Below are 13,862 nucleotides of genomic sequence, written 5' to 3'. Positions count from 1 at the left end.
GGTTTGGAGGTGTGGGAAGTGGTGTGTTTGGCATGGTTGCTTTGGCCCTTAGGGTACAGCCCATAAATATTGCAGGGGGATGGAGCATTTCCTCCAGGGAATTGGTGGCTGCAGTGATTCCTCAGGGCTGTACTGTCAGCCTGCTGTTCGTGAACCCTCTGTCTGTAGAGCTTTTGAAAAGGGAGTTGCCAAGTTTTTTTTTTAGGAGAACAAAGTCTGTTTAAAGTTTTTGGTTTGTTTTTAAAAGTCCCATTGCCAACATTCCACTGTGTCATCTGGGTCATTTGTAATCTGCTCCTGTGCTGCTTCTCTCCCGAGTAATTGGTCATTGGGATCGTGTCTGGTGGTTGGGCACTGGTGTTCTGATTGTTGTTCATGGGCTGGCTGGGATCTGATACACTGACCTCTGTGAGAGCTGGAAGGAAGGGAAAGAGCCGTTCAAGAGGTGCTGGATAGTGGAGGAAGGAAACTTAGTTTACAAAAGGGGACAGAAAGGACACAAATTGCTGGGTACTGTTGTTGTTTGATAAGGAAACCAGAACAGTCATATGGTGCTGCTGTGCATGGACTGAGATTCCTGAAACAACAGGGCTTTGGGCAGCTAAAACTGAATGATCAAAGATTTTTGCTGCCTTTAGCCTGGTGTTTGAATTCATAAGTTATTTTGAGAATCATGATTAATATACACAATTACTGCCTTGAAAACAAAATGATAACGCAGAAAAAATAAACCTTAGCATGAACTGTGATTTGTGAGAGGTAATTAACCCTGTATCTCTGTTTCTTTCTTTTTCCTCTCTTTCCATGCCTCCCAAGCAGACGTCTGCCGTTTCTCCATGCAGAGGTCAGTCACTTCTTTGTGCAGCCTAGAAACGATCACAGAGGAGCCAGTTCTTGCCAATGAAACCCATCACTGCAGCCTTGTCTTCCCTCTGCCCGTTGCTCCTTACAGTGACTCTGAAGAAGGGTCTGTGTCTGACCATTCCACCGAGGCTCGATCAGAAGGAAGCAGCACATCCAACCAGCCTCAGGAATCTCCACTCACTAGAGAACAAAGGACAAACCTGGCTGCAGAAGACCAAGTGCAGGTTGTCCCAAGAGCAGCTGACACAAGTTTAGTAGCCCAGGAAGATGAGAGGACTAGCGTGGCAGGACGTATCTCAGAAGAGAGTGGCTGGACACAGGTGTGCAGTAAAGCTGAAGGTCAGTGTGTGTTGGCAGCACATCCCCAGGAAGCCAGGCTGGCAGTGGCAGCAGATCACAGTGCTGGCCAACCTGCTGGAAACTGCCAGGAGCAAAACCACCAACCAGGGCAGGTATTAACGGACAGGAAAAGCACCTCTGAGTCCACAGGGCAACAACTGGGGGCAGCAGCTGATCTACCACAGCAGAGCAATGGCACGAACAGCACACAGGCAGACACTCCCCAGAGGGGCCGGGCTGCACAGGCTCTGCCTGTCCCTGTTCCTCAGGTGAGCTCTTACATGACAGCCAGGAGGGCCAGGAGCGCCGGCCCGAAGGCGTCAGAGCCCTCAGGGCCGGCCCAGCCCGCGGGCAGCCCGTCCCCAGCAGCAGAGGTGTACTGCGATGCCACCCTCAACGACCGCATCTGGAGCAAGCTGGACGGCGGCAGCCACCGGGACAGCCTGTCCTCGTCCTCCAGCATGTCCTCCAACGACACCGTCATCGACCTGTCCCTCCCCAACCTGGCCCGCAAGAGCCTCCCCGACCTCGGCCTCCGCCAGGACCCCCTGGAGCCCCTGGCCCTCAGGAGGGGGCTGCGCCCGCGCTCGGCCACCGCCTGCAGCAACGAGATGCCCATGGTGAGCAAGAGCAAGTCCAACCCCAACCTGAGGTCCGGGCAGCTGCCGGCAGATGACCTGTGCCCTCGGCCTCTGGCCAGGAGCCCTCAGGATGCCTTCTCGTCCATCCCCAGAAGGCACACCTGGAGCAGGCTGTACATGGAAAGCCTCAGACAGTCTTCTAACAGATCCAAAGCCCGTGATACGGTTGGGAACAACCAGGCAAAATCCAAGAGCCTGGGAGACCTCACCTCGGATGACATAGTGTGCACTTTTGAGAGCAAGTACCGCAGCATCAGCAGGAGCTTCGTCACGCGCTCCATGCGGGAGCAGCGCCGCTCCTCGGGCCTGAGGGCCCCCGCCAGATCCCGGGACGAGCTGACGGAGCAGCTGAGGAAGCTGACAGCCTTCCAGCAGGAGAACGACATCACGTCCCCCATCAGCGTGGAGCCCAGCGAGTCGGAGGAGGAGGGGGAGAGCGTGGGGCTGCTGCGCCGCTCGTCCTCGCGCAGCCAGAGCCGCGTGCGCTACATCGCCAACAGGGCCCGGCAGGCCCAGGAGAGGCAGCGGCTGCAGGGGCTGGGGCAGCTCGGGGGGAGCCCCATCGAAGAGAGGGGCAACCCCGAGGGGGCCTGCAGCGTGGCCAGGGCTGTGTGCATGGACGTGGCTGCTCCCCCCGTGCTCCCAGCCCAGCCCAAGGCCCAGCCCGACTGCAGCGCGGACACCGAGGTGTTCTTCATGCTCAAACTGTGACCCGGGGGCACCCAGCAAGGCAATGTTTACACTCCTGTCACAGCAAAACACAGCCCCGAGGGGCACAGAGCAGCCTCCCATGGCCCAGTGCTTCCTGGCCTTCCCTCGCCTCCAAGGGTGCTTAATATCAGGACTCCAAAAGAATAGATGAGTATTCTTTTTTTAATTACACCTTTGCCAGCCTCCAGTTTGGCCTCCTTTGCGTGTGACCACTTCTTGCATCTGCAGTTTGCTCTGTGCAAATCTCCTGGTCTTTACTAATTTCAGTAATTCTTCTTACAATGGGTAGCCTTGATGTTTAATAGCTCGATGTGATGCTAACGACAGCTAAGGTAAATTTTGGTCTTACAAACTGTGGATCCATGAAAGGAGGCTGGACTTCAAATCATGTTCCCTATTCTATTTTCTGGAAGAGTCTGAGGCCTCTGAGGGTGTCTTCTCTGGAAAATAGTCAGAATTGCAGTGGAATTAATAATGTAGTGGATAAAGTCTGTCTTCCACCATGGACCTGCTTATTTCAGTGAAAATCCATATTTTCTCTTTGAAGAAGAGCTCTCTTGTTCCAAAGCAATGCTTTTTTAAACCCAGCTTGTTTAGATATATAAATATATATATATATATATATCTGTATGTCTGCACCTGTGTGGGCACATGCACACCCTGAACCTGAACTGTGGCTGGTCCTTGTCCCAAGGCATCATCTGAGGGAATGAGACAGGAGAAAGAAGGGAATGGGGAAAACCAGACAGGAAATGCCTTCTGCCTGGACTTCAGGCATGGCTGAGGAGCATGCGGTCTCCTCTTGAAACAGCAATGTCCCTTCTGATGGTATTTTACCAATGCTGCTGTACATAGCACTTTTGGGATGAATTTTACTATTTCTGTATTGCACTGCCATGCAAAATTTTCAATATGTTTAAAAAAGAGAGATATTTAATTTTTTTAGATGGACATATTTAGAATTAAATAACAACCTAAACAGAGTAATAATTTTCCTTCCCTACTTTTTTTTACTTCTTATTTTTAATGTTGTCGTGTCCCCCCCCAATTATGATGTCATTTATTATAGATGTACATTTTATCAGTAATGGAGAGCAGTGTTTACTGAGATGCATTTAAAGAGAAACAGAGGTTTAATTTTATTTCAGGCTGCATAGAGTCCCTATTATTGAGAGGATATTTTGCCTTTGTAATGATTCTTTTGTGTATATTGCAAAATCTAAAGATTTGTTTGTAAAACCACCCTTACACTACTAAAATAAACATATTTAACCTTCCAGCTGTTGACTCCTTAGCTGTAACCAAACACTGCGCTTTGTGATACACAAACACGGTTAATTTCACCTGCTTTGTTTGAAAACTTCCTGTGTGGTTGACATTTCATTTTCCTCTTTTTCAGAACAGTAGCCAGTTCAGACCCAGCTCAGGTTTTCTCAGGTCCAGCAGAACACGTGCAAGTCTTGGCAGGGACTGACCTCCTGTTGTGTGAGCCTGGCTGGGAGGAGGGAGATTCCAGGGGAGCTCTGTAATTAGCAGCCAAACAGAGAGAATCCAAGGAGCCAAAGGATTCTCTCACAGCTGTGCCAGTGGCACTGGTGGCCCCGTTGCATCATGGAGGAGCTTTGAAGTCTGGCTGGAAATGCTGCAGCCAAGTTTTGCTCTTCACTTGTCTCACTCAAAGCTCACTTCTGTTCCTGTCGCAGCAAAGTGCTCAGTGCTGGCTGTTCCTCAGCTCACACTCCCCCTGGAAGGGCCGTCACTTCCCTGGGGGCTGAGAGGAGTTCTTGGCTCTAATTTTAGTGTCATTTGACACTTCCAGCATTTAAACCCTGAGATATCACAGAGTAAGGTAACTTTGTGGTATCATTGGTGTGGAAGAGGGCTGGAGGGGTTTAATTCTCTGACTAAACCTTTTCAGATGGTCTTCAGTATGTTTTGCTTAAAGATGTTCCCTCAGTTTTCCACCCTGGCTCAGATCTTCACTGCTTGTCTGCAGGATTTAGATGAGAGGCCCTTGAAGTTTGTGCAGCACAGGTTTGGAAAGGTGCCCTGAGGTGACCCCACAGTATCACAGCAGTCCCTGAAGGAAAGGAGGTACATGTGCAGCAGAATGTGTGATCTGCCCAGAGGAGCCTCACACTGTGTCTGAACATAAAGCAAACCTCATTAACATTCTCCAGACGAAAAGTCACTCATGTAAAACTTCAGCTTTGGGCTGAAAAGCTGCAGGGAGTTGCTTTTTTTTTTTTTTTTTTTTTTTTTTAATTTTAATGCTTTTTTAATGTCGAGTACATGCAGCTCACCAGCTTTAGGAAGATAATGTTCCAAAGGCCCAGGTACCCCCTCAGCCCGGGCTGGTCCTGCAGAAGCCACTCCTCCTCTCCCAGCTATTTAAACCAGCACGGGATGCCTGGGATCTGAGCTTATCCTGTGCCCTGGCATCGAGCTGCTGCTGCCCACAGCCGGACAGACGGACCAGGAGAGGCCGAAGGAGCTGCTGTAGGTGAGAAACTGCCTCCAGTTTGTGCTCTGGGTCACCTGGAAGGGTCAAACCTGGTGCCCCGGGCTCCTTCCCGGCTGAAGGGTGTTCATCCCTCCCGCTGTGCCTGCTGCCTTCCTCCAGTGCTGCTCTCAGGGACTGACAGGGACCTTTTGGGTGCATTTTGAAAGGCTGAAAACCTGAGGAGTGAGAGCTGACTCCAGCAAAGTGACTTCTAAAATCCCTTGGTTTTGCTGTAGAACAGGAGAGACCTTTGTGCCTGCTCAGGTGGGTGTGAGGGACGTGCAGTGGTTCATTTAAGCACCGTGGAAGGAGCTCTTTACACCCTGGGAGCAAATTAACCCCCTCTGCCCTCCCAGTTTTCTCCCCAGCTGATTCTTTTTGTTAAATGGTTCTGGTACTAAATTAGAACTAGGGATGTGCAAAAAAATCTTTTTTACAGGTTTACACTGCACTTGTTCTTTTATCTAGTCAGCAGCCAGCGTGTTAACAGCTCTTTCCTTTCAAGGTGATGCCAGCAATGTATTACCAGCTCTGATTTAAGTTTTGTTTTTTGAAGGAGGCCACTTGAAAGAAAGGTGATCTTGGAGCATGTACCAAATTGTAAGGGAAAAGGAGCAATAATTTAGGTTAAATCTCCCAGGAGAAGTACAGTCCCTCCCTGCCTGGAGATGCTGCTGTGTTTGCGTTCCCTGCCTGGGTGGGTGATGAACCTGCTCAGTTTTTGTGCTGCCACGTGTAGCAACCACTTTTTGGAAAATGTTGGCTGGTCCACAGCTCCTTTGCTCTGGTCCTTTCACAAGGATAGAAATACTCCCACTTGGAAGGATTTTTTTTTTACAGCAACAACAAAATCAGCACTGAAATTTAACCCAGAAAAAAAATATTCTTCTCTTTAGGTTTTATTAATTTCTCTCATTAGGTGGAAAATATAGAGAAAATGAGTGAGGGAAAGTACTGAGCTATAATGGCAACAGTTTTCACAGGAGTGCAGGTTTGGGGATGTTTCCTAAAATCTGATGAGGTGACATAACTGGAACCAGTGTTTCTGAGCATCAGACAGAAGCAAGTAATCCCACATGTAGGATTTTTTTGTCTTTATACTCTCATATATGGTAAGTTTTCTTGGGCACTTTTAATTTGTTTTTTACAGTTTCTGGGGAAATGATGTCCTGAACCTTGTTTGACACTATGGCAACAAATACAATCAAGAATATTGGAGTGTTTTGAGGCTTAGTACAACCTGGCATTGATTGGTTTTGCTCACTCTGCTGCTGATTTACAATGTACAGTTATTTGAAGCCCTGCAGAAAGTTTGTTGCGGAATTTGAGATTTTAAAAAAGTTAATAAAAGGGCCTGATTTCACCCAGGGATGAGGAACTGCAGGACCAGCTTTGACTGCTTGCCTTTCACCCCCAGCAGGAAGGTTCCTGTAGGCAGGAGGGATTTCTGCTCCGATGGACAAAGGTCTTCCCTTCACCATCCGTGTGGTTACAGCCCTGCTGCTCCTGAGGGAATCGAGCCAGGCAGGTGAGGAAGGTGATCCAGAAGGGTTGGCTGCACCCACAGCTGGTTTGGTTCTTCTTTAGAGTGTTAATTCTTGCAGTCTTTAACTCCCTGTGCTTGCAGGATTCTGTCCTAACCTAAGGGTTTGCTTTATTGGTTATTGTGAGATCCCCAGGGCTCACCCTGTGCCCTCCTCTGACTGGCACCTCACCCCCCTGTGAATACTGCTGCCAATGTCCCTGCTGCTGAGCATCAGATGGCAGAGACCAGGGAGAGGAAAAGGCCAGAAAAGGGTTTTTGGGTGTCCCTGAACACCGTTACTGTGGGTAAACTGCACTTCTGGGAGCCGACTGTCCCTCGAGCTGCAGCAGGATGAGCTGAGGATGGGGAGGAAATCGGGGTGAGGGGCCAGTTCTGAGCAGTCCTACAACCTTATCCCAGGATAAATCTGCCCCTGGAGGGCTGGGCATGCCCAGGGTACAAGGGGCAAGGGGCAAGGCAGAGCTCTGCAGCCACAGTCAGTTCCTGCAGCCAAGAATGGAGGGATGAGCTCCTCTCCCTGTGCTTCTGTCCCCCTCCCAGCGAGGCCTCGGCTGTGGGAGGTGTCCTTGCCATGAGCTTGGGGTTGGTGCTGCAGTTTGGTCCCTCCTGGGCCTTTCAGGAGGTCTCACAAAGGGGCTTTGAGCAGCTGCACCCCTGGGGGAGCTGCAGCCCTCAGAATACACTGTTTTCTTCCAAGAAACCCCACAGGTCTTCAAAAAGGGGCTTCAGAAAGCTGGTACTGGCTTTAATAAGTTTCTAAAGGGAGACAAGAGAACTCCTTTGTGAAGATTTCCAGCTCCCATGGAGAACTGTGGTGGAGAGGGGAAAAACAGGTTTTGTTTTGCAATAATGTAGAGTTCAGCACGAGGCCAGAAAATGCAAACCCAAATGAGGAATAGTAAATACATAATGAATGAATATGCTGTTATATTTAATGAAAAACTCACAGCTTTTGCTTGAAAGAGTGAAAACATCCTATTTTTTTTTTTAATTTTTTTTTTTTTAATCTTGAGGGCTTTTTGGCTTTTGCACTGTGAATTCTTTGATTCCAAGGAGCAATGCTAAGCATATTCTAGAAAAATCATCCTGGGCAATTAATGAGCCATATATTGACAAAATTGTGGCTTTTTAATTGTGTGTCTCAGATGCAGAACTTGTCACTAGCAGGGGAAGGGAGGAGTGTCTTGGAACGGGGTGGTGAGGAGCTTCTGGCTATTCCTGGGGCTTTTCCTCAGGGGATGGACATGGCAGGAATGGGTGGAATCAACTGTGTGAGGAAGCAGCAGAGCTGGTGCTTCCCCTCCTCAGGGAGGGCAGTAGGGAAACAAATGGACTGTGCAGGATCCATTCCCCAGGGGTGGGTGACAATCAGAACCTCCTGCAGCCCCACTCGAGCTGTTCTGTCTCTGCTTCCCTTTGTGCTGTGGAGGAGGAATCAAACTCAGGAGCCTGTGAGTCAAGGGTGAATGTTCTCTTTATTGAAGTGCACTATGAAATGGGGGTGTGAAATGTCACTTTCTGTAAATAAAAGCCTGGCAAGAATCTGATTTTGTTGTGGTGTTTTTCCAGGAGCTGGGAGGAATGATGATGCTGTGAGTAAGGTATGTGTAAGTTCATTGGTGCAGAGCTACTAATGAAGGTGTAGGTGCCAAAGGTCTTAATTCAGAAATAGATGTAGTCATGTTTTAAATACACTGTTCATGGAAGGCTGTGTGTCTATGCTTTTTTTTTGTATCTTGAGCTCAGTGTTCACACAGAAGTGAATCCATGTTTCCTTGCCTCCTGTTCTCAGGTTTCCTACTGTTCTGTGTCTCCTGGAATTGCTCTCTAATGAGACCCTAATTGGCTGCTAACTCTTGTCTGCAACGTGAATTTATCTCTTGGGAAGGCTCTACCACTATCTGAAGAGTTGTGACAACATTTAAAGTGATTTTTTATTCGGACCAGGCACTAAAGTGCAAGGCCTGTGACTCGTTGCTGCCGGGGAGCAGCGGTGTGAGGTCACTGCAGCTCAGGGGCAGGTTCAGAGCTGGCTGAACTCACACACCCCTGACACCCCCGGGCTGTCAGTTAAGCCCCAGCCTGGTGGGGCCATGTCTGGGCTTTTGAAATCCAACTGTTCCTTCCTTTTCTTTTTGATTTGCAGGGCGTTGACTCAAGGGGACAAACTGAGGGGCTTCCCACGCTGACCGTCACCACCATCCTGGTAAGGCAGTGACACACAGGCAGGGGCAGAGCTGGGATTGCACTGGGCCCTTTTTTCCCCACCCATATATTTACAGTTGGTTTTCTGGGCTGGCTTTGACACTTATGTCCCTGTGTGGGGGTGTTTTGTGGCTGTGAGGGGGTGTTTTGTGGCTGTGGGGGTGTTTTGTGGCTGTGTGGGGGTGTTTTGTGGCTGTGGGGGTGTTTTGTGGCTGTGGGGGGGTGTTTTGTGGCTGTGGGGGTGTTTCGTGGCTGTGGGGGTGTTGCAGCTCTGTGTGTCCCCCTGCACAGGAGGATCCCTACGTGATGGTGCGGGGGGCAGAGCTGGAGGGGTACTGCATGGACCTGCTGGGGGCCCTGGCGGGGATGCTGCGCTTCCAGTACCGTGTGAAGGTGGTGGGGGACGGGCAGTACGGGGCCGTGTCCACCGGCGGGAACTGGACTGGGATGATCGGGGAGATCCTCAGGAAGGTAACGGCCCCTCTGTGCTCCTGACCAGCTCTTGGGCTTTCTTAGTTTGCTCAGTTATCCTGCCTGTGGTGCAGGACGAATGGCCAGCCAGGCTTGGAGCTGGGTTTGGCCCAAAACACAGATATGGAAACTGAGGCACAAGGAGACAGTGGCCAGGGCAGGAAATGGTTGTTGCACCAGGACACTCCCAGTGCAGTGCTCATCTGCCTCAGGGGCTGCCTGGCTGTCCCTGCACTCTGGGAGATCTCAGGCATCTTGGCAAAACTTACCTTGGACTTGGTCCCAGGGTGAGACTTGTCTCCTGCAGGATGGCAATAACGCCTCAGGCTCTTCCAGGAAGGAAGAGTTACCCTATGAGTTACCCCCTGAGGTGCCATTCCCTGTGGCTGACGTTCTGCCATCTGTGGGTGGCCCTTCAATTAAACCTCTGTGCCCCTCTGCCCTCCCTCTGTGCCCGGCCCCAAGCAGTGCCAGGGGAGCAGCTGTTTGAGGGGCAGAGCTGCTCGCTGGGCTGGAGGGTTGATTCTCTTCTCTCTCCTCCCACAGGAAGCCGACATTGCAGTGGCCCCACTGACAGTCACCTCGGCCAGGGAAGAGGTGGTTTCCTTCACCACCCCCTTCCTGCAGACTGGCATTGGAATCCTGCTTCGGAAGGACACTGTCTCTCAGGAGATGTCCTTCTTCCACTTCCTGTCTCCTTTTAGCAAGGAGACCTGGACAGGCCTTTTATTTGCTTACCTGCTGACGTGCTGCTGCCTCTTTCTTGTTGCCAGGTATAAATTAATTGTTTCACAGAGTTTGTTCAAGTCAGGGGCTTTCTCAGCTATCAAGAGATTAGTTTTTAAGAAAGCACCAGGAAGCATTTTGCTTTGAGGAACCTTCTGTATGGGTATAGTACCAGGGCTCACAAAGCTTGAGTCCTGTCAGATTAAGCCAGCATTAGGAGTAGGATCTCCCCAGGAGGAACACCAGACTCCTTGATGTGAATTATTTATACTTTTTCCTCGTGAATGTCTGGGTTTATCCTGTCATTTTCCCTCAGACTGAGCCCCTGTGAATGGAACGAGCCAAAGAATGAAGAGAACCACTTTACCTTCCTGAACAGCCTCTGGTTTGGAGCAGGAGCCCTCGCCCTGCAAGGTGAGCTGGGAGAGTGAAGCAGCTCTGGGTGCCTCTCCCTCCACACGTCCCCTCCCCGTGATTCCTGTCTCCCTGTGGTGCAGGAGTGACCCCCCGGCCCCAGGCGCTCTCGGTGCGGGTCGTGGCCGTGGTGTGGTGGCTCTTCACCCTGGCCCTGCTCGCCGCCTACATCGCCAACTTCACTGCCCTGCTGAGCTCAGGCAGCGAGCAGCTCCCCATCCAGACCTTCGAGGACCTCGTGAAGCAAAGGAACCTGGAGTTTGGGACTCTGGAGGGCTCCTCTACCTTCTACTTCTTCAAGGTGCAGAGAATCTCCTTGTGCACACGCGCGGGGGCTGAGCTGCCCAGCTCGTGCCTTAGAACACCCTCGTCACTCTATGTTTCCCTGGAACACTTCCAATAATAGGATTGTTGTTCTGTTCATCTGTCCTTCCCCCTTTTCTCACAGAAAAGCAGGCAGAGAGCTCTATTTTTGTTGTGTGTTCTCCTTTAGAAAGCACCTCTGCCCTTCAGGGGCCGTCCCGTGTGCTTTGACCAGGAGGTGCTGCCTGAGACACTCGTGCCCCTGTAATGCTGTGTCAGGGACAGTCTGTGCTCACCAGGGCTCACAGGGGGCTCAAGGGGCAGTGCTTTAAGTGCTCTTGTTCTCCAGATTGTTTTACAACCCCTACACATTCGTGCACTTTTTTGGGTGACCGTTTCCCACCTCGGTTTGACACCTGGATTTTTGGGCTGCAGAACTCCAAGAACCCCATCCACCAGATGATCTACGAGTACATGGAGAAGAGGAGGGAGCACGTGCTGGTCAAGACCTACCAGGAGGCCGTTCAGCGCGTGATGGACTCGAACTACGCCTTCATCGGGGAGTCCATCTCGCAGGACCTGGCGGCCGCCCGGCACTGCAACCTCATCCGGGCCCCCGAGGTCATCGGGGCACGAGGCTTCGGCATCGCCACCACCCAGGGTGAGTCCTGTGCCCCACACCCCCTGCCCACGGGGGTCAGGCTCTGCAGCCCCACACGGGCAGAGCAGAAGGCCTGGGGCAGCCAAGGCCTGAGCCTGCCCTGACACAGTGCAGGGGATGGACAGACAGAACCACGGCCCGGCAGGGGCACTGGCAGGGAATTCTCACTGGCACCCAGTGACTCTTCTTCTGAACTGCAATAAGCAAATGCTCCCCTCTCCCTGGAGTGTCCTGGGTTCCTGTGGGTGTTTGCTTCTGCCTTGGTCCCAGGAGTGCCGAGCTCTCACTGCAGGGAGCAGTGCACAGGTTGCTCCTGTGGGGCCTGACTGCTGGTCCTTCCCAAAGTTCCCACACCTGTGGCCAGGATGGGGTGGTTGGCAGTTGTGTTCAGTGAACACCTGCACACGGGCTGGCCCCGCTGGTGGTGGAGCAGCGTCACCACGAGGGTGACAGTGGCTGGGATCTCCCCCATCTCTCTCTCCCTCTCCCTTCCAGCCTCCCCCTGGACCAAGCCCCTGTCCATCGCCGTGCTCAAGCTGCGGGAGCTGGGGGACCTGGACTACCTGCGGAACAAGTGGTGGGAGAGCAGCTGCCTGCGGCAGAGCCGGGACCGCTGGAGCCCCCTGGAGCCGCCGGCGCTGGGGGGGCTCTTCCTGGCCCTGGGCGTGGGCCTCGCCCTCGGCGTCCTGGCAGCCCTGGCCGAGCTCTCCAACAGCAGCCGCCTCACGGCCGGGCACGCCAAGGTGGGTGTGGGTGTGCCTGTCCTGCCAGTCCTGTCCCTCCAGGGCTGCACCTCCATCCTGCTCCTGCTCTTCCTGAGGGGGGAAGGAGGCCATCCCGTGTGTTTATCCCTTAAAGCACCAACATTTCACAGGTGGGGCTCTGGGATGGTTTTGTAGCCTGAACAGGACAACAATTATAAAACAGCTCCCCACATCCCCCCAAAAAACTGAGTAGAAACATTACCTGCAGTCCCAAGGCAGCCAAACTCATTCCGACGTGCTGGGTGTAACAGAGGACAGCAATGATCAGTAACAAGTTTATTCTCAGTTATGGCTGTTCTTAAGTCATTTGACAAGCAGGAAAAGACACATAATGGAACTGCACCAGTGTCTGAGTGTGCCCCTTGGTGCTCCTGTTCCCCATCCATCCCAAGGGAAGGGCTGTGCACATGGAAAAGGGGGATCCCGTGACAGAGAACAACCCACCCACCCCCTTCTCCCCTCCCTTCTGTCTTTCAGAAATCTTGTTGCTCTGTTTTCATAGAAGAGATCTGCACCCGTCTACGTATAAAAGAAAAGGCCAGACCCAGCCAGGAGACGTCAGGAAAGGCAAATGCTTAGGAATGTTTTGCTGAAGGGATGGGCCTGTGTTAGGGTTGTACCATGTTCGTGTCCTAGGAGCTGTGTCAGTGTAGAAAGATGTTTTTCTGCTAGTCTAGAGTAGTGGTTTTCTAATTACACACAGAGCACTTCTGGAGTGGTGGTGGAGCTGGATACAGAACAAAATCAAGTGGCTTGGAAGAATTTTAAATTGACAGGGGACAGAGTGGAACTGTGACAGACAAGGGAGTGAACGGAGCTGAGCTGGCCAGTGGTGGATCCATGTCTAGGTTAGGAGTTTACCCTGTAAGTCCATAAATGCCTGTAGGAGTAAGTGACTGGGGACAGGTTAATGGGAAGCCTCTGCTACTAATTAGTGTGTGAGGTGCAATCTGGAAACATTAAAGCTCTTGTCTGACTGTTGTGATCAGGAACAACAGCTTAAGCATTTCAGCTATAAATAGCCTGTGTTCCCTCTCTGAGCAGGAGATGCTGGTTGTTGGGAAGGTCATTCCTGAATCAGAGCTGACAGTGCTGTTGTGTAACCCCAAACAGGCCTTCCCTGCATCCCAACCCCAGGAAGGGGAGCCCCTGCCACTAAGGAACCACTGGAGTTAAGGAATTCCAGACGTGGGCTTGTCCTTTGTCCCTTCCCAGCACAGGAGAAGGGTCACTGTCTGGTGACAATGTTTTGTTCCAGTTAACCAAGTATTGAGGATGAGGGTTGACAGTGGAAATCCAACAAGACTAGAGCAGGGAGTCCCCACCTGGAACAGACAGGGAGAGCAAGGGGGGATGGGAGTTCCAAGTGCTGGGAAATCAGGGCTGGTTGTTATCCCAGCCCACGACAGCTCCAGCTCAGACACAGCCTGAGCAACATCTGTGGGGGAGAAGGTGGATCAGTCCTTCCATCAACTGAACTGCACAGAGCAGGAGAGATTTAGGTAAGTTTAAAAGCTGAAAATGCAATGTCAGGTTCACTTAGCACTTAAAATCTATTTGGTGCGTGCCACGTCACTGCTGGCAGAGTAGGCAGAGATGTATAAAAAAGGTTTCATTGACATTTAAATATATTTCTATATGAATGTCTCACAGAACAAAAAAATAAAGTCTTTTCATCACAAATACTGCAGCATTAAAATAAACACTTACCAAA

At 51.3% G+C, this 13,862-nt stretch overlaps 2 protein-coding genes across 15 annotated transcripts in view; both read left to right on the top strand.

Moving 5' to 3' along the window:
• Nucleotides 1-3,832, top strand: part of PLCH2 (phospholipase C eta 2) — a 69,837-nt gene extending 66,005 nt beyond the window's left edge. For 5 of the 9 annotated variants that reach the window (XM_027657976.1, XM_027657980.1, XM_027657975.1 and 2 more), the window contains one exon: nucleotides 820-3,832. In XM_027657976.1, coding sequence (XP_027513777.1) covers nucleotides 820-2,555 — 1,736 coding nt within the window. In that variant the 3' untranslated portion in view covers nucleotides 2,556-3,832. Of the gene's footprint in view, nucleotides 1-816 lie in introns of all 9 variants that reach the window. The other 4 variants (XM_027657979.1, XM_027657982.1, XM_027657981.1 and 1 more) reach the window with 2 other exon arrangements.
• Nucleotides 3,833-4,842: 1,010 nt separating this feature from the next.
• Nucleotides 4,843-13,831, top strand: LOC113954081 (probable glutamate receptor). Of its 6 annotated transcripts, none has more exons than XM_027657991.1 (11): nucleotides 4,843-5,058; nucleotides 6,479-6,586; nucleotides 8,174-8,196; nucleotides 8,751-8,810; nucleotides 9,101-9,280; nucleotides 9,827-10,053; nucleotides 10,323-10,420; nucleotides 10,504-10,721; nucleotides 11,159-11,384; nucleotides 11,880-12,127; nucleotides 12,626-13,831. In XM_027657991.1, the coding sequence occupies exons 2-11, from the start codon at nucleotides 6,514-6,516 to the stop codon at nucleotides 12,725-12,727; spliced, it is 1,455 nt and encodes a 484-aa protein (XP_027513792.1). In that variant the 5' UTR covers nucleotides 4,843-5,058; nucleotides 6,479-6,513; the 3' UTR covers nucleotides 12,728-13,831. The 6 variants fall into 6 exon arrangements, with proteins under 6 accessions (XP_027513792.1, XP_027513790.1, XP_027513791.1 ...); XM_027657989.1 differs by having other exon boundaries at nucleotides 4,853-5,054; nucleotides 8,174-8,205; XM_027657990.1 differs by having other exon boundaries at nucleotides 4,853-5,054; nucleotides 6,476-6,586; nucleotides 8,174-8,205.
• Nucleotides 13,832-13,862: the final 31 nt, after the last annotated feature.

This window comes from Corapipo altera, unplaced genomic scaffold (genome assembly GCF_003945725.1).
Source record: "Corapipo altera isolate COAL_440 unplaced genomic scaffold, ASM394572v1 301, whole genome shotgun sequence".
Lineage (NCBI taxonomy): Eukaryota > Metazoa > Chordata > Aves > Passeriformes > Pipridae > Corapipo > Corapipo altera.
Note: the sequence above shows the minus strand (reverse complement) of the source record. Positions and strands in the feature narration are given on the sequence as shown.

Coding starts and splice junctions, on each gene's coding strand:
- LOC113954081 (XM_027657989.1), top strand. CDS start 6,514: ATGGACAAAGGTCTTCCCTTCACCATCCGTGTGGTTACAGCCCTGCTG. Junction 8,811..9,100: donor TGACCGTCACCACCATCCTG/GTAAGGCAGTGA, acceptor CCCCCTGCACAG/GAGGATCCCTACGTGATGGT. Junction 10,722..11,158: donor CTACCTTCTACTTCTTCAAG/GTGCAGAGAATC, acceptor TTTGGGCTGCAG/AACTCCAAGAACCCCATCCA.